Genomic DNA, 25618 nt, shown 5'->3' with positions numbered 1-25618 from the left:
CCAACAAGCTTCTCTCCTTCCTGGGTGGGGTGGTAAGATTTAACTGCTGCACATGCGCAGAAGCCAAATCTTGTTGCATGCACACGCATGCAGCGCCGGCGGTGAGGAAGCTGCGCGCACAGCTTCATTTCCTTGCTGCCCAACTCTCTGACTATCCCCGCAGTAAAAAACTTCAGTGATACTTGTAAAAGACAGAGCTGAAGCACAGCGTAATAAAAGATTGGATTTCTTAGTAAGTTAGTTTTGCTTTACTTAAATGTTTAGAAATTCAAATCATAAACTAATAATGCATGCTAATTTGAGATAATGTTTTGAAAATTGCGGAGTAATGTCAGTAAAACGTAATCAGAAACACGTACTTTTTACATAGATGTTTTAAAAAAACTATAACGGAACATATTTCTCATCCTCCCACAACAAAGGCAAATTATGTACCATCTACTTTGGTAATGGATAGCACACAGTTGCTGGAATGTGCATTTATGAGCTGTGGTGCATTGATTAATAGTCATGGGAAGAGTGAATGAATTTCTCTGCATTTTTAGTTTACAAACAAGAGACGTTTTCCCCAAAATTCTTGAATCATTCTCTATAACAATGCCATTTAAATCTAATATTTAATAGCATTTTTTTTTAAAAAAGAGGCAATAATTTTTTAATCAATTCAGCTTTGTTCTGTTACTGATTAGACCTATAGACCACAAAGAGCCAGCATGGCAAGAACCTCAAAAAGACTTATTTATGTCAATGACAGATCAAAGAAGCATTACTAGAATTATGTAATCTTTTAAAATGTGGTGTTGAAAGAAGAGAAGGATAAAAAAAGGCTGTTCCACATGCATTGTGCAACTTTTCTTTATTTGACTGTACTGCTTAAATGCCTTTTTTGAAGATGTAATTAGAAGAGTGCAGTATATTAATCAATATGTTATGGGTTACTCATTGCAGACAAAACCCAACATTTTTTTGTGTTTTTTCAGAATTTCTTGTCAAAGGCAGTTATTTAAAAAAATACTTTAAAAATATGGGAAATAGCATACTGCACTTTTTAAAAAGAAATCAGAAGCTTCCTGCATTATCTTTAATCCCAAGAACACCTTTGAATCCAAAATGGGCCCCATAGGATTTCTTAGAAATCAAAATAGGTGGTTAACATTGGGCTATACCTACGACCATAGATAAAAGATAAAAATACAGATAGACAGTCTTAAATATACTACAAGAAAAGGAACTGAAGAAATTGAAGCCATCTTGTGAATCAGTAAGCCCCTCCCTCAGCAGCCATTTTGCGCAATATATTCTCCAACTTTTAAATGTGCCTCAACCAAAAAAACATCCCTTAGGGATCCCTGTGTTAATACAAGTGTAGGAAAATTTTCTATCACATTACTACAGTGATACCTCGTCTTACAAACCCCTCATCATAGAAACTTTTCGAGATACAAACCCGGAGTTTAAGATTTTGTTGCCTCTTCTTCCAAACTATTTTCACCTTATAAACCCAAGCCGCCGCCACTGGGATGCCGTGCCTCCGGACTTCTGTTGCCAGTGAAGTGTCCGTTTTTGAACTGCTGGGATTCCCGAGGCTCTCCTCCATGGGAAACACCACCTCCGGACTTCTTTGTTTTTGCGATGCTGCAGGGGAATACCAGCAGCACAAAAACGGGCGCTTCGCTGCAACGGAAGGCCGGAGGTGGGGTTTCCCAATGAGGGGAGCCTCAGCGAAATCGCAGCATCACAAAAACACGGAAGTCCGGAGGTGGGGTTTTGAGGACTTCCATGTTTTTGTGATGCTGCAATTTTGCTGAGGCTCTCTTCGCTGGGAAACCCCACCTCCAGACTTCTGTTGCCAGCGAAGCACTCATTTTTGTGCTTCTGGGATTCCCCTGCTGGGATTCCCCTGCAGCATCACAAAAACACAGAAGTCTGGAGGTGGGGTTTCCCATGGAGGAGAGCCTCAGGGGAATCCCAGCAGCACAAAAACGGGCGCTTCGGCTGGAAAAAGGGGTGAGTTTTGGGCTTATGCACATTAATCGCTTTTCCATTGATTCCTATGGGAAACATTGTTTTGTCTTACAAACTTTTCACCTTACAAATCTCGTCCCGGAACCAATTAAGTTTGTAAGACGAGGTATCACTGTATTTGTAACCAGACTACAAAAAATTATATTTCTAATATATCCTTTCTCTAAGGAATCCAGAAAAATCAGTAGGTTGAAGAAATATTTAATGTAGCAACACTAGATAGATAAGGATCCTTGTCTAGTACTGGAGTATATTTTGACATGGATCATGACATATATAAATGTGTGCTTTTATTGCTATATTTCAGATATCATTTAATAGCATATTTCTGCACATTATAACACATTTTTCATTAGATTACTTTCATCATTATTTTAAAAACTATGTTTCCGAATCTTAGCCATAGTAAAGAAAGAACAGATGAATTCATTACTCCTACAATTCTTCAAATCCTTGACATATTTCACTAACATGATGGATTATCCCAGAGTGGTACCCAGATGTTTCTCAAATGTGAGCTAAAAGTCACCTCTATTCGTAATATATATTCACAATACAGTACATATATGGGATTCCTTTTTCACTTATTGGTGAAATAAAAACTTATTACAGTTTCTTAAAAACAGCAATCTAAAAAGGGTTAGGTACCTGTTGATTTGCTAATGCTTTGAAAAAGTTCATTTACCTTAAAAGATAAAAAGAATAGTAGAAAACCCACCTAATTTGCAATCAAGGGTATCAATAATATTGAGTCTGATACTCAAGTATATTCCTAGCTGCAAGAAAATATGAGGGGGTTTTTTTAATTACATAGATGATGTAAAATACTAGCAACATTCTATATGCTGTCCTACATGAGCCACCTGCCGCCTTGCACTGTCCTTCTAGGTATTTCAGAAAACACCTGGGCAAGATGTTTGCTGGAGATGCTATGAGATAATTAGCAAATAAAACTACTCCTGGCAGCCCTTCAGCATTAATGTCGAGCCACAGCAGCAAGCTGGCACCTGGCAAAGAGAAATGCTAGATGCGATAATTCCAATTTACACATTCAGCACAACATTCCATCTGCCTGTCATTGGGAAACAGTTTCATATTCAGTGATAACAAAGATACCCTGAAACAATACGGTGTCCAATTGCTGACATGGAGATTCCCTGAACAAAGCAGACACCAGCTACAAATGCTTTTCTTTTGCTTACATGATTAGAAGGGTTTCTCTACTGAAGTAAAAAAAATAAGGCAAAAATTGACTTCAAAAAGAAAACATGCACTAACTAACCAAGGCTGAAAGCAGGTTATTAATTCAAAGGATGGGTCCAAAACCTGCATAAAAAACAATCATTTTAAGTTGTATACTAAAAGAAATAACTAATGTGATAAACCTACCAACTTAGAAGTTCCTAAGGTTTACCACGTTACTTATTTTTTGCAAGATGTTGTTATAAGCAGGTACATGAAAAAATGATATACTGTACAGTGTTACTTCGGTTTTCGACCACAATTCGTTCTGGAAGTGTGGTCGAGAACCGATTTGGTTGAGAACCGAAACAATTTAAGATAAATTCCCCTCCTCAGTTGTCTCTCTCTCTAGCTTGCCCGCTTCTTTACCCGTCTCTCTCTCTCTCTCTGTGTAGCTTGCCGGCTTCCGGCTTCAGCTCTCTTGTTCGCCCGCTTCTGTCCCTGGCTCTCTCTCTCTGTGTGTAGCTTGCCGACTTCTGTCTTCAGCTCTCTGGAGTGTTCGAGTTCCAAATGTTTGTTCGGATTTCAGGACAAAATTTTCTTGAATTTGCTGGTCAAATACTGATTTGTTCGAACTGAGAAGCGTTCGAAAACCGAGGTACCACTGTACATCTACAGTAGACACCTTAAAAAACAGAGATGAGGAATTACTAAGGGCGGCCATGATGTTTGAAAATGATTCTCTCTATTATCTCCTTTACTTTGTGAGTGGAAAAATTCCATAAATAATCAAAGTTGTAGTTGCAGACTACATTATCATTTGCTAACAACAACAAAGAGAACAAAATTAAAAAACCGTGAAGACTTTTGTCATAACTTGGATGCCCCCCAAAAACCATTAAATATATATAAATATAAACATTAAAAATGATTAAATATTATCTGATTATTTCCCATCTTCTTTTTGTAACAAATTTTGTGGTTTTTACTGTTATCTTCTGGTATGAATATAGGCATTATGTAAACTAAATTTATATTTTAACAAAAATAGTTTGTCGCGAAAGAGACTGCTTGCAAAGATTCCTTCATTGGGGATGAAAAGTGAAAGCTGAAGCAGTACGTTCCATCCCATAGTTGTGTATAGGTTGCTGATAGACAGGTCTCACCAGAGGAAAAAATACATTATCTTAAATTTATTTATTTATTTATGTATTTATTTATTTATTTAATTAATTAATTAATTTGATTCTTATGCCGCCCTTCTCCTCAGAGTCAGGGCGGCTTACAACATGTTAGCAATAGCACTTTTTAACAGAGCCAGCATATTGCCCCCACAATCCAGGTCCTCATTTTACCCACCTCAGAAAGGCTGAGTCAAACTTGAGCTGGTGATGAGATTTGAACCGCTGACCTACAGATCTACAGTCAGCTTTAGTGGCCTGCATTACAGCACTCTACCTGCTGCGCCACCTCGGCTCTCATAAATATTATGAAATAAAAAATTTAAAAAGAGCAACTTAAGCAGGGGTGTCAAACTCAAGGCCCGGGGCCCAGTCCAGCCCATAGGGGGCTTAGAATTGGTCTGCGGGGCTGCCTAGAAACAGCGAAGGACTGGCCTGAGGTGCCTCTGTCAGTGAAAACAGAGCTCAGGAGGGCTGTGTGCAGCTTTCCCTAGCTCCCTTTTCTTTGGCAGAGAGTTGCAAGAGTCCGTCCTAGCCGAAACAGAGCTCGGGAGCACATTTTCACTGACAAGAGTGCTTGGGTCACCACAAACATCCCTAACTTGAGTGAATCGAGCCCGCCACACCCATCCTGGCCATATCCACGCCGAGGTCAAACACAACTGATGTGGGCCTCAATGAAATCAAATGTGATACCCCTGAACTAGAGGATCTAAAGTAGAACAGTATTTTTCATCCTTTTTTATAAACTTTCAAATTTGGCTACCCATGCTCACTAATGAATTGCAACAGATAATTTAAAACTGTGGTGGCATGCGTGATGCACTACATTTGATTATACAATGTACACGTGTGCACTGAATGCGTGCAACTAAGTCTGCTGATAAAAAGTGAGTTATCAATTTTGTTTCTTTATCTGAGCAGCTCCTGGAAAAGACTGTGGTGCTGTAAAATACATCTCAACATTTACTGTAGTATTTCATCCATCTATTTGGCTTCTATCAGCAGCCTTAAAAACAGTATTGTGTGGTCCTAGGACACGGCTTTGCAAAGTTGCTCCTTTTTAAAGTCAGACAAGGCTGCAGTTGAGGGCAGCACGGGTGATCATGAGTGTGTCTATTAATGAACAACACAGGGGACTAACTGCAAGCTTTTCCACTCATTAATTTCTCTTTAGTTCTAGGTTGCTTCTCTCCTTGGTTTAGTTTCCATCCATTGCTTCTTTTCTTGGTTTTCTGGTGCTTTGGAAAATAAATTGACCCTCTCTTCTTTGTGGCAACCCCTCAAATACTGGAACACTGCCTATCATGTCACCCCAAGTCTATTTTTTAATTAGACATACCCAATTCCTGCAAGCGTTCTTCATATTTTAACCTCCAACCCCCAATCATCTTTTGTTGCTGTTCTCTGCACTCTTTTCAGAGTGACGGGCTGCAAGAATGGTGGAAGGTCTTAAGCATAAAACGTATCAGGAAAGACTTAATGAACTCAATCTGTATAGTCTGGAGGACAGAAGGAAAAGGGGGGACATGATCGAAACATTTAAATATGTTAAAGGGTTAAATAAGGTTCAGGAGGGAAGTGTTTTTAATAGGAAAGTGAACACAAAAACAAGGGACACAATCTGAAGTTAGTTGGGGGGGAGATCAAAAGCAACGTGAGAAAATATTATTTTACTGAAAGAGTAGTAGATCCTTGGAACAAACTTACAGCAGACATGGTTGGTAAATCCACAGTAACTGAATTTAAACATGCCTGGGATAAACATATATCCATTGTAAGATAAAATACAGGAAATAGTATAAGGGCAGACTAGATGGACCATGAGGTCTTTTTCTGCCGTCAGTCTTCTATGTTTCTATGTTTCTCAACATCTTTGGTATATTGTGATAAATAAAACTGGTATTCCAATTGCGATCTTACCAAGGCATTACTAAGATTAGTTTTAATAATTACTAACTTACCAAGGCATTACAAAGTGCCACTAACACATCACATGATATTGATTCTATCCCTCTGTTGATGCAATCTAGCACTGGATTGGCTTTTTTGGCAGTTGTAGCACACTGCTGGCTCATATAAAAATGATTGTCTAATAGAACTCCAAGATCCTTCTTGCAGTAAATACTATTGAGCCAGGATTTAACTAATTTGTACTTGTAAATTTGGTTTTTCTTGCCTAAGTGTAAAACCTTGCTCTTTGGTACATTAAATTTCATTTTGTCAGATAGGGACCTGTGTTGAAGCCTATTGAGATCCACTAGGATATTGAACCTATCTCAAGATAGGTTTCACAAACACACACACACACACACACACACACACAGTTATTTGAATCATTAGAATAGAGGTTAGGTAGGGGGAAAAACTTCCTTTTTTCCTATTTCCCCTGGTATCATTTGAAAACAATGTTGTCGGGTCTTAGAAAGCAGTTTCAATTTTCTATTCTTCTATTTTAACCTGCCTTAATCTGTTAACAAAAGTACTTTAGGTAAAATGATTCCTTCAGTTGCCTTAGCTACAAATCCCTATAGTATACTATAATTGAAATCTACTCACGTAAGTTAAGAATAATTAGGAACCCAAATTAAGCCAAATAGAAATTTAATTCAAACAGTCAGCTGCTGTCATTTAAATGGTTACGGGGTATTACTGTTGCTTAACGTATCTGAATGTCTTCAAAATGGACCTTGCTTGTTGCTTGGCATCTTAAGGAGTTACTCTTTCATTTCATGGGCCTCACTCAAATGAAGTCCATTTTCATAAAAGCTTACCAGTTAATTTCAAATGAGCTTTTCAATAAGCCAATTTGTAATTCTACACAGCAAATGAAGTATAGCTGCTCTGAGGTAAATAAAACTGACACTTCATAATACCTCAATGAATCCCAACCAAATATTAAAAATTAAAAATACAATGATGTATTTCAAAAGTTTATTAACTCCAAACTCTGCTAAAATGAAAGGTAATAATTAAATATGGTTCCTGACTTCTATTAAGTAGCATAATGCCTGCTGGTGTGGTGCCCATTAGTATTTGAATTAGAGGAGGGTTGTTTATTTGCTTTGAAAAGGGGCAAGGTAAATTATATTTCTTCAATGTACGTGTTACAACCACAACTTATAAACACAACTATGACCAGATTTTCTGTTGTTAAGTAACATGGTTGTTAAGTGAGTCATGCTCCCTTTTATGACATTTTTGCCTCAGTTGTTAAGCAAATCACTATGGTTAAGTGAATCATGTGCGCTGGGATCCCACTGAGCCTTCTTTCGCTGGGAATCCCTGTCTCCGGACTTCCGTTGCCAGCCGAAGCACCCATTTTCTTTGCACTGCTGGGATTTCCCTGAGGCTCCCCTCACTGGGATTCCCTTCATTTTTGCCGGCGCTGCTTTGAATCCCAGTGAGGGGAGCCTCAGGGGAATCCCAGCAGCGCAAGAATGGGCACTTCGGCTGGCAAGGGAAGTTCGGAGGTGGGGTTTCCCAGCGAGGGAAGCCTCAGGGAAATCCGGCGCTGCTTTGAATCCCAGCGAGGGGAGCCTCAGGGGAATCCCAGCAGCACAAGAACGGGCACTTCAGCTGGCAATGGATCTCCGGAGGCGGGGATTCCCAGCACCGCAAGGCAAAAGGGGTGAATTTTGGGATTGCACACATTTTTCGCTTTTACATTGATTCCTATGTGAAACATTGTTTCATCTTACGAACTTTTCTACTTACGAACCTTGTCACGGAACGAATTAAGTTCGTAAGACGAGGTACCAGTGTAATATGACTCATGTGACAATATCAAATATTTGCTTTGGGAGATATCTTGCATTGACCCTTTATTGCCAACATTTGTGAATATTCTTCAGAGAAGACTAAATAATATAAATGGTAATAGGAAGTCTGAAATCTCACTGTGTCAAATAATCACAAGATTGCTGTGTAGTTATTCTCAACACCTTGCAAGATTTCATATAAAAGTATTAATGTATTGCATTGTTTATTAATCTTATCAAATTTCAGACATACATATCTAGCTATAGTTTCTGGAAGAAAAGCTGAGGTTGTCATGTAATAACACTGACATCTCACAAGATCTGCTAATATTTTGGCAGGTTTGCAATTAAAAAAAAGAAATTTAAAATATTCTGTAAATTACAATGACACCCTTCATAGCACAGTACATATAATCTAATGATGTGTCCCTCAAGGGAATTATTTAAAGTGGAATTTGCAGGTTACTAGTTTACTTATAATACGTTTTACACCTCATTAAATATATCCTAACTGACCTTTCTGAAGCATGGTATCAAACTCAGACAATTCTTATGACTTTTTATGTAAATATTTACTGTGAATTATCTTAATAAAAACAGAAATATGCAAAAACGTTTTGAAAACTCCCATCAACTTGAATGGGCAAAACATACCATAAACCATCAGTTTGCTCCTTATTGCTTTTCATGCAACATGCCAATTTCATCTATTATAGATTAACTAATGAATAAGGACAAGAAACAAACAGTACATTATTGTTTACAAAAAGCAGATTTATCTCAAACCCACTGAAATGCGTAATCAATTCTAAATGGCCACAAAACCCCATTTTCTTTCACAGAATAATGATACTGAATAGACATGTAAACTTGGACTATATGACTGAAATTCATTTTACAAACATTTTGTTCCAGTAAGATTCTCATTTGACAATTCAGGCAGGAAAAAAATGTGTGTACATGAGAGTGAATTTTTGTGCTTGAATATACATGCGCCATTCCATTTCTATCCATGATACACATATACACACATACACACATACACACACACACACACAGGTATAGTAGAAACTGTGGTCCCCAGCATAATTGGTTCCATAACTTTATTTATTTATTTATTTTATTTTTTTATGCCGCCTTTCTCTTTAGAGTCAGGGCAGCTTACAACATGTTACAAATAGCACTTTTTAACAGAGCCAACACATTGCCCCCACAATACGGGTCCTCATTTACCCACCTCGGAAGGATGGAAGGCTGAGTCAACCTTGGGCCAGTGATGAGATTTGAACCGCTGACCTGCAGATCTAGCAGTCAGCTTTAGTGGCCTGCAGTACTGCACTCTACCCACTGCACCACCTCGGCTCATATGGACCTAAAATTTTGCACATGTCAGTTTTATACCATACAGAACATATGTGCAAAATTTCGTTGAAATTGAAGGTGGTTGAGTGGGGACACCTGGTCCACTTGACAAAGAATGACCCAATACTCTAATTAATGTGGTTAGAGTGCAATACTGCAAGTTACTTCTGCTGATCATCAGCTGCCAGCAGTTTTGCAGATCAAATCTCAGTAGGCTCAAGGTTGACTCAGTTTTCCATCCTTCCAAGGTCGGTAAAATGAGGGCCAGACTCTCTGTAAACTGCTTAGACAGGTCTGTAAAGCACTGAGAAGCAGTATATAAATCTAAATGTTATTGCTAACAGATTAACTGGCAATTATGAAGTTTTAGCCCAAAATTTGATTTGCAAAGAGAAGGCAAGCCATTTATAGTATACACGAGAAAGAATTTAATTAAATGCAAAATTCAGATATAGATATTGTGGCACAGATGTTCTGTGTGGTATCTAAATAGACTAGACTAGACTAGAATTTTTTATTGGCCAAGTATGATTGGACACACAAGGAATTTGTCCTGGTGCATATGCTCTCAGTGTACATAAAAGAAAAAATAGATTAATCAAGAATGATAAGATACAACACTTCATGATAGTCCGGATACAAATAAGCAATCAATCATATTAGGAACCAGTCAATATAAATTGTAAGGATACAAGCAACAAAGTTACAGTCATAGAGTCATTAGTGGAAGGAGATGGCTGATGGGAATGATGGCAAGATTAATAGTAGTGCAGACTTAGTAAATAGTTTGACAGTGTTGAAGGAATTATTTATTTAGCAAAGTAATGATATTCAGGGGGGGGAAATCTTTTGATCCAAGATGGCGCCACCAAAGGCCGCCTCGGTGAAATGCTCTCTAATGGTGTCTTTATTTTTTATTATTCTGTGCGACTCGCTACAGACTTAATACTCATGAGACCATCTGCTAAAAATTAAGGAGCGTTTCTTTAAAGAGCAGCTTTCTCTAATCCTACCCTACCCACCCAGTCTTTATAAACGTGGAGGAGATTCTAATAAAGCAAGAAGCAATTTCCCCGGAGCTATGGATAGCTACATTTAAGAGCAAATTTGTATTTTTCCATCTTCTTAGACTACAATTGTGTTCAACTTTTTAAATTAATTTCTGAGTGTAAATGCTCGAGATTAATTGATAAAATGCACTCATATCACTGTTAACTGTGAACGATGGTCATATAATGAATGCATTTTTATATGAAACAGTATTCAAGATGTGATTTGTATATGGTCACAAAAAAATGATCCGAGACAATGTTTCTTAAACTTTCCTATCCTACCCCACCCAAAAGCAGCTTTTCTTTGTATGTGTTATATCTACTATATGAAAAATGAAACTGACATGTTTTTTGCTACTACTACTACTTCTCACTATTGTTAAATATAATTTTAATATCATATTATTTTTTAAAAGGCTGAAAATAATTTTGTTCTTTAGGATCACTAAGAGGGTCAGGGGAGACCCCCCAGGATCTATTTTAAGAAACATTTATCTAGGAGTACTGATAGAGGGGGCACCTCAACTATGTGGTCAATACTACAGCTCTAATCAAAGAAAAGTTTGTGGACAAAGCAATTACAAAAAACTGTAGCAGAATAAAAATTTCAGAGCTAGCAGAGAATGTGAGATGGTTTATTTTATTTACGACCAGTGGGTTTTTGTTTGGCTTTTAAAGTTTCTGGATCACTTTTGATTTGCTTATAAGAATTACAAAATCTAAAGTATGCCTTTTTTTCCGATCTAAGGGGTTTAAAATGACATCAGATGCTGAACATAAGAATAGCTATTGAGATCTTTATACAGCATTCCAAAGGTCAGCAACACCTGGCCACTCATGAATCTGCAGAACTCGATAAGATTATGCCGGGGATAAACTAATGCTATATAAAATGGTAGAGAACAGCAGATAAGAGAGGATAAGTGACTTTGATGAGATGAATTTTTTATTCCTTTTAAGAATTTGATCTTAAGCATAACATTTCAGCATACGATACACAATACAAGCTGTGCTCCTAACAGACTACTAAAGAAACATTGAGTTTGCCTTTTTTTTTCCCTGAAGAAGGCTTTATTATGTTATCGGTGAGGATTTAAAGTCAATATATTATAGAAGTATATAAAAGTATTCCTTTCTTTTACACATTTCATTCTTTTAACTTGGGTTATGTACAACACATTTTTAGATTTGTTTACAAACAAGTGTCCAATTTGATATTACATTCTCCTCCAAATCAAATTATTTTAAATTCAATCCAAAGTTGACCAAACAGAATATATCAAAAAATGTTCAGGAAAATATTTTTAGGGCTTCAGAACATGGAGGTCTACAAGAATAATGCCTCTTTAAAGCTGTTACCTTTTTTCTCAGGTTTTGCACAAATCTAGAAAAATATGATGCTGCTTTAATGAGTTTCGTTCATTAAAACCACATTTATATATACAATTTATTAAAGCATCCATATTGTCAAGCAACAGCTTGCCACAATCTATAAGAGGCCTGATGTTTATGGGAACTTGGGAGGGGTAATTTTCATGAGGGAACAGATGCAGCCACAAAGCACTCTTTCGAATGGTTAAAGGACATCCCACATCCACCCATCTGGGCGGAAGCAGAGGAAGGACTTGCCGCACTGGCACAATCTTAGTGGGCAATGTGACAAGTTTGTGGGTGGGGCCAAAGGATGTGAACATTCAACTGGTGGTAAACTCAGATTCACGTTTCCCAGTTTGGATGCCAGGAGGGCTATGGAAATAAATTGAAACTTTGAGGAGTACTTTGATTCAGATTTTAGATCGGATGTTACCCGGAACCTTGACACACATCTCTAATTAAAACAGCTTTCTTTTTTTATATTCTCATGGAAGCTTTAAAAAAAAGATATTCCAGTTTTAAGGAATTATTGTGTTTGTACTTTTCTACATTCCAAGTCAATTTCCAAATAATTTTTGAACCATATACCCTATCTAACTAAAATAATATCACCACTGTCTCATGTTTGTGACTAATCATGGATCTATTCTTCCCCAAATCACTTATTATTTAACATTTATAATAAGCATTTTATATAAGAGAATTTCAAAACAGTAATCTTGGTTAATGCTTTGATAACTTTGTGAGGAAATCTGGAGACAAAAATGTTTAAACATAATGTGGAAAGTGTTGAGTGGAGGAACTTAGTTCCAATTCCTTATTCAAACAACACTTTAGTTTTACAATTAAATGATTAATGTACATTTCAACTGAAAGTAGACTAACAATAAAATATATAACTAATAAAAAAATCTAATAGAATATATGAAATCACGGCAATTAAATTTAAGGAAATTATCTTCTGGCTAAAGAGAAAGGATTTAATTCTTTTCCTAAAACAAAGAAATACAGAATTTATGGACAGATCAAGTTACATATCAGTGGGCGGATGCACAAATCGTTAAGTTGATTTCCTTTACAAAGCTGTTGTGAAAAGCTACATATGTGGCAAAGCATCTCTTTAGCATTTGAGATGAAACATTTCTGAAAGCTAAGTAAAACGGTATAGTTCAATCCTTTATTTTTTCAAGTTGGATGCTTCCTATTTTATGTAATTGATTACAAAGCCCACAATTTTATAATATAAAAACCTATTATTAGGCATTTAAAAACTAACAGAATTTCTAAACATGAGAGCCCCGAAGTCTTTCTCTTTTCAGTTAATCTGGTTTAGAAAAACCTTGTCGATTTATCTTCGGATATCAATAAATAATTACAATTAACTGTTGTGTCCTGTGCACAGCTCAACTATAACAAATTTCACCAGTGTTTATCAATAAAATTATTGTGTTTTCTTGTTGCTGCCCCTGTATCTTGTGTCCAACTTGTTTTATTTGACAATTAAAAGTACTTAGGAAATAATAGTCTGCTTTGATGGAGTAACTCACAAAACAATCCTTCACCTAATGCCCTTGCTGAGAACCTAGCTTTTGTGTAGAATGCACATATTGTCGCTCTGTGTTACAAATAATCCAATCAGTTTCATCTCAACCAACAAATATATGTTTACAAAGCCACATTCGTCTTATAGTCAAGCATAAATGAATGTTGTTGTTATATGGATATTACCAATATCTACATATGCAAATTTCTAGAAAGCTTTATATATCTTCCCTATCCAGTACTTTACTTAAGATTCTACCAGACTGCAAGATATATCTCCCTATTAATAGATAAAACTTTCATTATCCACCTTTTCTCTGATCCTATTATTGTATTAAAAAAGAAAAGCAATTTAAGAATGTATAGAAAAATGCAAAATATTCTCAACCACTAAAATTTTGTAGTAATGGCTTCCACTGATAAAACGGATGCACTCAAAAATGGCTAGCAAGTTAAGCAAGTAAGCTTGCTCTAAAATTGATATAGGAACACTTTTGCCATTTCTTTTCAAAATTTCTATTATTCAAAGTTTTAGATTTTGGGTGATATGATTATACAGTACTCTATTCTATAGCTAAGCTAAGCTCTGTTGAGGTTGATTTCCCACAGATTTTTGCCAGCTATAAAAACATCCACCCTCTAAGCCCTATTATATATCTATTAAACCAAAGGCAGATATCTTGCAAGAATGCCCAATAAAATAAGATTAATTCATCTGTTTTGGCTTGAAACTACCTCCACATCAGTATTCCATTCCAGAATAGAAAACCACAACTTTTGATTTATTCTAATAATTTTTAATTGGTGTGGCTCCCTTCCGTCTACTCTTCCCAATTTCCTCCCTAATTTTCTTTCAAGTGAGAAATGAAGCTTTTTTTAACAAAAAGGCAGTACATGCCTTCTCATTTGTAAACTTAACTTTCCCGGAAAAATAAAGTTTTATTCAAATACTGGTATGCAAAGACCACCAGGAACATATGTAGATAATTATCTCTAACAAATCACAGTGATTTTTTTAACAGACCACATGTGAGAAGTGTGTTTTGAAGACTTGGCCTTCAATACTTTATCAACCCAATAGGGGAGGGGGAAAATAGTCTTAAAAGTTGGTCAGGCAAACCAGGCTTTTGAAGGGCAATATCCCCTGAGAGAGATTGCTGGTCTTCATTCCGTGAAATCTAAATGAGAGTTCCTACTATACTTTTTTTTTTCCAATTCAAGCCCATGAGCCGTATCTTAGAACAGAGCCAACATTAAACTAAATAGATATGTAAAAGCTTTTTTCAGGATATTCATGGAGTAAACAGTTGTGTTTGTCATTCAGCAGGCTTCAGGAACAAATGAATGGGAATATATTATTTCACATGTTATGTTCTTAGCATATATTTTTAGCTAAATCCTAATTGCAGTACCATATTGAATACAAAATTAGATAGAGGGGAGAAGAAAAGAAAACTGTATTTTCCACAGTTGGAAGATCCTTTTTTTCCAATAAATAGTACAAGACCAAACCTTCTGAACAATTTCAAGTATCATAACTGAGCCATTTCTATACTACATGTCATTTGAGAGCCGAGGTGGCGCAGAAGGTAGAGTGCAGTACAGCAGGCCACTAAAGCTGACTGTAGATCTGTAGGTCAGCGGTTCAAATCTCATCACCGGCTCAAGGTTGACTCAGCCCTCCATCCTTCCGAGGTGGGTAAAATGAGGACCCGGATTGTGGGGGCAATAGGCTGGCTCTGTTAAAAAGTGCCATTGATAACATGTTGTAAGCCACCCTGAGTCTAAGGAGAAGGGCGGCATAAAAATTGAATAAATAATAATAATAAATAATTTTCATAAGAATTATGGGGGGGAGGGAAACCATAGATCAATGAAGCCAGCTTAATTTTGGAAGTAAAAAACAGTCTTAAGAATTTATCTTTCTATCTATCTATCTACCTATCATCTATCTATCTATCTATCTATCTATCTATCTATCTATCTATCTATCTATCTATCTATCTATCTATCTATTATATGCCATCCCTCTCCAAGGACTCAGGGCAGCTTACAACATACAAAAGGAAATAGTGAAATATAATAGACAAATCCAATTAGTTAAACTAGATAAACTAATCTAAAATCCCCAATTTTGTTAAAAAGTCAATCATACCCATTCAGACAACAATCACACATAACATTTGTCGGCTAGGGAGACAAATCGCCCAAAGCCTGGTGGTATAAATGAGTCTTAAGACCCTTGTGGAAGGTGAGGAGGGTGGGGGCAGTGCGAATCTCCGTGGGGAGCTGATTCCAGAGGGCCAGCGCCTCCATAGAAGGCTCTTCCCAAGTGACATTGTCTAGTTGATGGAACTGGAGAAGACCCACTCAGTAGGATCTAACCGGTCGCTGGGACTCATGCGGCAGGAGGTGGTCCCGCAAGTATTCTGGTGTGATGTCATGTAGGGCTTTATAGGTCGTAACTAGCACTTTGAATTGGGTATAGAAACTAATCAGCAGCCAATGCAGTCCACGGAGTGCTGGGAAGATCTGGGCATACCTAGGAATGCCCATGACTGCTTGCGTGGCTGCATTTTGCATGATTTGCAGTTTTCGAATACTCTTCAGAGGGAGCCCCAGGTAGAGAGCATTGCAGTAGGTGATAAGGGCATGAGGTGATAAAGAGCATGAGTGACTGTGAGTAGAGACTCCTTGTCTAAATAGGGCCACAATTGGTGCACCAGGTGAACCTAGTCAACCGCCCCCCTCGCCAAAGCTGAAAGATGATGTTCTAAAGTCAGCTATGGATTGAGGAGGATGCCCAAGTTGTGGACCCTCTCTGAGAGGATCAAATGCCCTCCCCCTGAGTGATGGATCGATAGATGGAAGTTTCCTTGTGAGGTAGAACCCACAGCCATTCCGTCTTGTCGGGGTTGAATCTGAGCCTGTTAACACCCATCCACAACCTAACAGCCTCCAGACACCAGCACACATGGAGAGGGGCACCACACAAGTACAATTAATTAATCAATCAATCAAACAAACAAACAAACAAACAAACAAACAAACAAACATTACTTCTACTGCTTCACTGAGTGGACATGGGGTGGAAATGTATAACTGGTGTGGAAATGTATAACTGTATCGTCATCATACTGATGGTAACTTATCCCATGCCCTCAGATGATCTTACTCAGCAGTTTCATGTAGATATTAAAGAGCAAGGGAGAGAGGATTGATCCCTGAGGAACCCCACAAGGGAGGGGCCTAGGAGTCGACCTCTAACCCCGTGATAACAATGACTGCGACCAACTGGAGAGTTAGGAGGTGAACTACCATAAAACAGTGCCTCCCACTCTTAACCCCTCCAGCCAGCGCAGAAGGATACCATGGTCGATGTTTTGCAACACCTTTGATTTCATTATCTATAGAATTAAAAATACAAGATGTTCACAAATCTGCCACTCTCTGGCCACAACTAATTATCATGAATCCAAGTACAATGATGTTGTTTACAGAAAATAAAATGGCAATGTTTGGTATGAATATATTGACTTTCCAGATCTCTAATGTGATGTTTCCTAAGGCTTGGAGGAGACCTTGAAAACTGTAATAAATTCTACAAAACCTGGGTCTCATTCCCACAGTGATACCAATACCTTTTTGTCCTGTTCTTAAGCTGCAAGGCAAACAAGTCTTTATAGCCTTCCTTACCAATCTCAGCAATAAGGCTGATCAGTGTTGCTGTCTGCATACAGAAATGCCCTCCCCATTCCAGTCTAGTCAAATTCATCATCTCCTCCTTGTTTGAATGCTTTTATATAATACAAGATCAATCACCAGTGAGAATAGGCTGAAAAATAAAGTTCTTTCTCTGTTTCACCAAAGAATTCAAAATACAGTCAAAGCTCCTATAGTTCTCCAATTCTGCCACAACTATTGCTTGTTACTTGCAAACTGGGATGTGACAGAGGAGTTGGTGAACAAATTAGCCATTTTATTTTCCTATTATTGAAAGGAATATTGACTTCATGAAACCGCTGCATTTCATCTTCTAGAAAAGTCAATATTACCCTTACTAAACTACATACAAAGAAGGAAATCAGCTCCTAGTTCTCTTCTTAAGCTCTATATATTCCAGCAGCCAAAAGATAAATGACGATCATGACTCAAAGCCCTACAACAGGACAAGAAGGGGAAAACTAGTGTTGAGCTAGTTGTTCAACTACCAAGGATTCTTTCTCCCTAAAACCCAAGTAGGTACACAGGAAATTTTCTTTTGTTTTTCCACAGAATAAATCAATTCTGAAATAGCTTGGAGTGGCTTCAGTCTATCCTGGCAGCATACAAGCTACAAAACCAAAGCTACCCTGTAAAAATAAGCCTCAGCCAAAGTTTAATCCTCAGCCAAAACTAAATGATGTATCTACATACCTAGGTAAGGAGTTCCGTATTCTTACATATTCTTCATGTAAAACAGAAAAACTGAATACATTTAAGCACAACTTGCTATAATTTAGCTGCAGTTCTATACATATCTAAACATAATACAACAAATTCAGGTACAATGTTCCCTCGATTTCCACGGGGGATACGTTCCGAGACCGCCCGCAAAAGTTGAATTTCCGCGAAATAGAGATGCGGAAGTAAATACGCCATTTTTGGCTATGGACAGTATCACAAGCCTTCCCTTAACACTTTAAACCCCTAAATTACCATTTCCCATTCCCTTAACAATCATTTACTCACCATTATTACTAGTACTGACCATTGAATAAGACACTTAGTGATCCTGATATTTATAACCATAATTATTTATTAACAATAATTTTTTTTTATTTATTTGCAAAAATTATTAGTTTGGTGATGATGTATGACGTCATTGGGCGGGAAAAACCGTGGTATAGGGGGGAAAACCGTGAAGTATTTTTTAATTAATATTTTTTGAAAAACCGTGCTATAGGCTATTCGCGAAGTTCGAACCCGCGAAAATCAAGGGAACACTGTAGTTAAAAATATACATTTTATTATCTTCTCTTTTCTCTGACTTGACAGGGCTACTGTATTTTATTGTAATAAAACTGTGGAAAAAAAGGAAGGATAATTATCTCAAGATGAATTACCAGACAGAAAAGGAAATAAAACTTTGGAATCTTGTTCAAGTCCAACACCTACTCACCACACTTAATTTCTAGTGGTGTATCACTCTATTGTTTTTAATCTTGATATTTTTTGCAATAAAATACTTTTTGAAAGAAAGGAATTTTTAAAAAGGCAGCAAAATTGCATCTTTGGTCCCAGTAGAATTAATTTCTGGAATCAACTCCCCCCCCCCCCCGGAGATTAGAACTGCCCCCACCCTCCTTGTCTTTCATAAACTACTCAAGACCCACCTATACCGCCAGGCATGGGGGAGTTGAGACTCCTTTCCCCCAGGCTTTTTATATTTTATGTTAGGTATGTATGTGTTGTTTGGTTTTAAATATGATAGGGTTTTTATATGCTTCTTTTTAATATTAGATTTGTTTTGCTATAATATTGTTTTTTATTATTGTTGTGAGCCGCCCCGAGTCTTTGGAGAGGGACGGCATACAAATCTAATAAATTATTATTATTATTATTATTATTATTATTATTATTATTATTATTATTATTATTATTATTTTCAGCATTCCATGCAAGTTACTTCTGAGAAGACCCCAAAATAAAATTGCATCAATAACCAGTTTTTAAATTGTCATCTGTTAAGTGGTCCTATAAATTGCATCTGTGCGGAGATGGACAGGCTATCCAAAAGATTAAAGGGAAAAAAAGAATCAGATTACTATAAAACATGGGCAAAATTCTATGATTGGCTAAAATAAATAAATAAATAAAAATTTATGCAAAGCAACACGTCAAATAAAAGAATTCAAAAATTAATATTATGAAAAAGAAGTGTAATTCTCTGATCAAATATCCCCCCCCCCAAAAAAAGTGGAGAAACTTTCTTTTCCCAAATGTTGTATATACAGTATATGTTTTTATGTATTTTTTTTCTTTTGTCTTGTATGTCATATTTGTAAAATAAAATTAAAATAAAATTTAAAAAACAGCATCTGATTTCCAGCTTTTTCCATAAGGTACTATACATGTTCCTATCTTTATGGCATTCAACTTAGTTAATAACACAAGCATGCAACCCCCATTCAATTCAGGAGAACTTAAATGGAGAAATGATTTTTATACTGTTAAGCTATTGCATGCATAATACTATAACACTGCTGTGCTTATAGTATGCAAGAATTGTAGTGAAATATCTTGTGAAGCTGAGGAAGCTGAACAGAGATAAGCATCTAGTAGAAATCGCAATGACATAAAAATGACAAATTGTGCTTAGTACTGTCATGACTCAAACTCTAGCCTTTGGGATTTATGTCCTGATGTTGGATGCAAGTATGTCAGCCACAAGATTTGTGTCATGACACAGTTTGTACTTGGTACCTCTTAGCACCCCTATGAAAAATATAGCTAAAGAGAAAAAGTAGCATATTTTTTTTCTCTAATGAAAATATTCCCTTAGATATTACATGAACAAATAGGAAAATAATTTTAAGTAGGAACAAGATATAGGTGGACAGTAGCTCATTTTGAATTTCAGTGACCTGATTTTGAAATGAATTATGCTTATTTTCAACTTACTACACATCCGCTAGTAAGACCTAAAAACCTATATATTCACTGCATTTTGTATAGTGGATCAAGGATATTTAAACCTACAGTGCCTTATAGAATTTCAGAGAGATACAGGGGGGAAGGAGAGGGGGGGAAAGAGGAAGAAATATCCAGAAAGAGAGAAAGAGAGGGAGGGAGAGAGAGAGAAAGGGAAAAAAGATTCTAAAGAGGGAAACAATTTATACTAAACTAGTATAAAATCATGTGAAAGAATAATCCTAAAATATGTCAAAAATAACAATTATATGACATGACAAAAATAAACTAAAAGTTCCAGAATGCATCAATGTATTTCAAAATATGTGACTGAACAGCATTCTTCCAGGGGACACATGCAACAGATATATGAAGCATAATTTCCAAAATGAATTACATTGCTCTTCAGACAAGGATGAAAATCACAAATCTGAATTATATTTTTTTTATTCTTACAAATGACACATTAAAATATCTTACCTTCTGAACACTGTAGGAAGCTGACTATCAGAAGCAGCCAAAACCTTTTCATTCTGCAATCAGAAGCCACCATTATTGACCCCCTTTAAAACCGCTTTCTTTTTTATTCCTTAACGATCCCAGTTATTAAATGCCCAACGTCATTCAAGAGGGTGGTCTACATCATTCATCTTCATAACTGGGGAGAGAAATGAAAATGAAAATTATCAACTCGTGTTCACCATTAAACGAGACAGTAGAGATCAGATTATATGCTGATGAGAAATCTGGCCATCGGGGAAGACAAAACCGTCTGCTTTCCGTTAATAACTGACGGGAAACTTCAATAAGGAAACCATGAGAAAAGAAGCATGTAGTGTATGTGAAGGATGGTGGCATATTCTTGCAAGAATTCCAGGATTTCGAGGAACTTTCAAGCTAAAAAAACCCTGCAATGCCAAAAGACATCTAACAACACTTGTACGGAAGAAAGTAAGTCAGTTGCCTCAAGAAATAGAGCAGGAAGACAACATTTCCAAGCGCCCTTTTGCATTCACATTTTCAGGATCAATGTGAATCCTTTGGGTAACCTGCAGCTTCAATACTTGTTCAAACCAGGAGCAAAGAACTGAAAAATGTAAGATTTTTCTGAGATAGCAGGGTTCCCATCCCTGGGTTAAATTCAACATCTATATTTAGTGAAGACATCGCTTTTTGGAGTGCAGAGGTTTGTCTTCATAAACATTCTTTACCAATAAGAGAAATGGGGTTACAGCTTTTATCCCAAAGGAAATAATTTCTGCCAGGGATGCCAGGATATTACCGAAATAATAACAACACTTAAAAATATGCTTTGGAGGCTATGCAGAATGCACCGTTCCCAATCAGCAATTACAGACCAAGAATATGCAAACTGAACATCGATAGGGCTTTCATGCAGCTCTGCATTAATTATTTCATTAAATCTGTTATTAGACATCAATTACCTAGCCGCCTTTCCTCATCGCCAAAGCCCATCTGCATTAATACGACAAGAGCATGCTGCATTTACCTCTCCATTGCTCTTGAATATTTTGATCCAAAACTATTACTCATCTCCACCCAGAACTAGAAACTAATGTACTGTATATCCATGGATCTTCTCTGTACACTAAAAAGCAAACTGCATTCTACAGCACAGCAGGAGACCAAGCATTGTGCACTTCCGTGAATGTTCATCTCTCTTTGAAAAAGCTGCCTACAGCTAAGGCAGCAAAAGTTATTTTTGCAAATGCAAACAAATAACTACAAAGCTGTGAACAGTTAAATCTGCCCTGGTCGCCTTTGTTTGACTCACTACATTGCCAAAGAATAGAAGAGTCAAACCAACAATGTAAGTTCCATACTTGCTCTTTTTTCAAATAGCTGGGAAAATATGAACCGTGCCAAATCCAACCTACTGTTGTTTGGCTTTTTAAAATGGCCAAATTCAGCATTTGTGCCTAATAAGATTAGAAAAATCAGTCATAACAGAAGTTCTGTCTGATCCTAAAGATAATGCTCAGAAATGATTTCAATGCTCCTTATTTTGGAATATGCGTAGAACTAGAGTCACTGTTGCAAGATGGGCAATTATATACTATATAAATCAGTACTCTAGTCTGTTTCTGGTCCATGAATGAAGGAATACTAACCTCTGCATTCTGAATATTTTGAGAAATGCATGTTTGCCTACAATTACGCTGTAATAGCTGCTTTGAGACAACCAGTAAACTCTCTTTTGTTATTTAATGTAATGGGTTGTACTGCTACTCCACATTAATAAAAGAAAGGAAGAAAATGGGTTAATTACATGTACTGTATGTATCCTGCAATTTGGAAGATATTTGTAATGAAAGTGAAAACAGGGAAAAACTGGGGTCTAGTTCCCCAAATTCTTACTGTTTTTAACGTCCCTCTATAGTTTTTCCTTAATTATTATACTCTTGTGTTAAATGTGTTACGATCATTCAAAGTTATGAAGTAAATGTAACTTATTGTAAAGCTGTAAATGTTACGTTATGACCAAACCTCTATGTTGCAACTGTCACACAGCCCCCATTGTCACATCATACATCCTCCATTGTTACATGATTGCAATTTGGGCAGTTGGAGACTAGTTCCCATTTACAACAGTTGCAACTGCTTGCGGTTACATGATTGCAATTTGTGATTTTTCCTGTCCAGCTTCTGACAAACAAAGACAATTGGGAAAGCTGGATTTGTTTAATCACAATGTAATTTGCTTAACGACTGTGGGTTATTCATTTAAATCCATGGTAAAAATGGTCCTAAAATCAGGTTTGGACACATGACTCGCTTTGTGACCATAACTTTTATGACAGAAATTCCACTATCAATTGTGTTTCTAAATCAAGGATTACTCGCATGCTATAGCCATTCTGTCAAGGACTCTGAAAATGAAAACTCCTTTGGAAGATGGATGGTACCATCCATTTTGGTATCATTGATGGTACCATTCAATTTCAGAAGGGTACCAGGCTAACTTCAAACTTAGATCCAGTTTTTCCCAACTTTAATATACTAGTGAAGTATGAAAAAAGCACTTTTGATGTGTATGAAAACAAAGGTTCTATTTTTTTAAAAAAAGAAAATATCATACCCCCCCCGCCCCACACACACACAAGTGGACAACTCTCTTGTTATTTTCAAAAGTATGACAGAAGTTCTCGGCAGATATCTAGAGGTATAATTTTTTTTTTAAGGAACAGAGAAAAGATCTATTGCTAGTTAATCTAGAGGTGCCACATCAGCTGCTGCAGGAGTTTCCTGAAGCTGACACAAAGGAATAATTACGTTACATCTTGAAGTCTTACACCCACAGCAAAAAAGAGCATTCTCTGGTGAAAAATCTATAGCATCCAAAAAGAAACAAGTTACATGTATCGTTGAAAGGATGGTTTGTCTTTGTCTTTTTTTTTTCTTTGCAAAAACTAGTCCCCATTAGAAAAACCAGTCAAGCCATTTAGCAAAGAAGGATGGGCTGCCTTGTTATTTATACACACAGCACACATACATGGGCAGGCAAAGGAAGAATAACAGATGTTTAGGATATTTTATCTAACAAAAGCCTGAATAATAATAGGGACTTCACAAACTTTATAGACAATAAAAGGTGAAACAACACACTAATTAGAATAATAAGAGTGCCCACTGAGATAAATTAATAATTGCAAGGGAAATAAAGTTAACCTTTTATTATTATTGAAAGAGTCAAGTTTTTTTTTAATTGATGGGATTTCTTTATTTAAGATTTTTGCTCTTGGGATTCAAAACAAAGTGCTCCTCTACGTATTTATTCCAAATATGAGAAATGCATCAAAAGATTGAACATTGTTGTTTTTAAAAAAATATTTTTGCATGATATTTCATTATGTTTATCCCAGGCATGTTTAAATTCAGTCACTGTGGCAAATCCACAGTAACTGAATTTAAACAAGCCTGGGATAAACATATACCAATCCTAACATAAAATACAGGAAATAGTATAAGGGCAGAATAGATGGACCATGAGGTCTTTTTCTGCCCTATGTTTCTATTAATGTAAGCTGTTTGAAGAAAGAAGGAAAGAAAGCAAATATTTAAAACACTGAAAACTTAAGACCATTTTTCTGGAGTGAAAAAAAAGTGTTCTACATGGTGTTGTTGTTGTTTTAAAGTGACAAAATGGTTAGATTTTTAGTCCATTTGAATTATTGGAATATGCAAAATAACAGAAAGAAATTTCAAGTACAGATATTACAGTAGCAGCTAATGGCTGGAGGGTAATGCAAAGAGATACATTTGTGTGGAATGAATATTTGGAATGAGATTTAGCCATAACAAAATGTATTTTGATTTTTGTGTCTTAGAATTCATGACAAATCTGTATTCCAGCTCTTTAGGGATTCATTGAATCATTTCTTTCAAGTATTGTATTATCTACAAATAATGCATATCTAACCACTGGTACTGAAATACAATGATTTCAGGATAATATTACTTGAACAATTTTAAGACTTTTTGTAACATCTATATCTATACAATGATACCTATATTTTTTTTTTAAATCCTTCAAATAGGAATAAAAAAATTGATTGCTTATTTTTTCAAAGAATTATCTAATGCATATGAAAGAAAAGAATAATTTTCTTTTTATTGCAAATAACCAAAAAATTATTATATGACTCTAGCATAGCAGCATACTTTATCTATCCTCTAGTCGGATGCTACCCTCCCCTATTCCCCACAAACATTAGCAGGTATAAATCCTGGAGCCAGAGAATACTTGGGACCAAGGATGTTGCTGACAGCCCAGTCTTTCAGACCATGTAATTGCACAGATAAGGAGACACAATCATTAAAATCTTGCATCAACAAAACCCAAAACAGACAAACACCAGCAGGAAAAGCTGTATCAGGTTACTTCTATGCAAACAGAAAATGTAGATCATAGTAAGTGGTCATTCTTTGCAAATAGCCTATTTCCCTTCAGACTTTAAAAAGAGAAAAAACTCATACATAGCTGGGCCAAGGGAGACAGCCTTTAGAGCCAAAAAGCAGATTAGATTTCAATGCAACTAAAGCTGCCTGGAAAACTTTACTTGTAACTTAAATCCTTCCCTCTGGGAAACAGTCTGATTTCCATCAGAAGAATTTTACTTTGGAAAATTAGAGGATATATCCTAAACTCTTTTAAAACAAGCAAAAGGAAGGAAGGAAGGAAGGAAGGAAGGAAGGAAGGAAGGAAGGAAGGAAGGAAGGAAGGAAGGAAGGAAAAAATCAACTTGAAATTAAATTTACACTTAATCTTAGCTATAACCAGGGGTGGGTTCTAAAAATGTTTACTACGACTCTGTGGACATGGCTTATATTGTGTGCGTGGCTTGACTGGGTGGAAGTGGTTTGGCAGTCATATGACTGGGTGGGAGTGGTTTGAAGTCATTTGAGTGGGTAGAGGTTGCTAGGTGATCATGTGACTGGGTCGCGA

The 25618-nt window shown here is 36.5% G+C and overlaps 1 protein-coding gene across 22 annotated transcripts in view; it reads right to left on the bottom strand.

Moving 5' to 3' along the window:
* The window catches only part of ADGRL2 (adhesion G protein-coupled receptor L2), a 312721-nt gene that overhangs the window by 185647 nt on the left and 101456 nt on the right, over positions 1-25618 (bottom strand). For all 22 annotated transcript variants that reach the window (XM_070746224.1, XM_070746215.1, XM_070746219.1 and 19 more), the window contains exon 2: positions 20632-20809. In XM_070746224.1, coding sequence (XP_070602325.1) covers positions 20632-20704 — 73 coding nt within the window. In that variant the 5' untranslated portion in view covers positions 20705-20809. The remainder of the gene's footprint in view (positions 1-20631; positions 20810-25618) is intronic.

Source organism: Erythrolamprus reginae, chromosome 3 (assembly GCF_031021105.1).
Source record: "Erythrolamprus reginae isolate rEryReg1 chromosome 3, rEryReg1.hap1, whole genome shotgun sequence".
NCBI classification, from domain to species: domain Eukaryota; kingdom Metazoa; phylum Chordata; class Lepidosauria; order Squamata; family Dipsadidae; genus Erythrolamprus; species Erythrolamprus reginae.
This window is presented reverse-complemented; position numbering and strand designations above follow the sequence as displayed.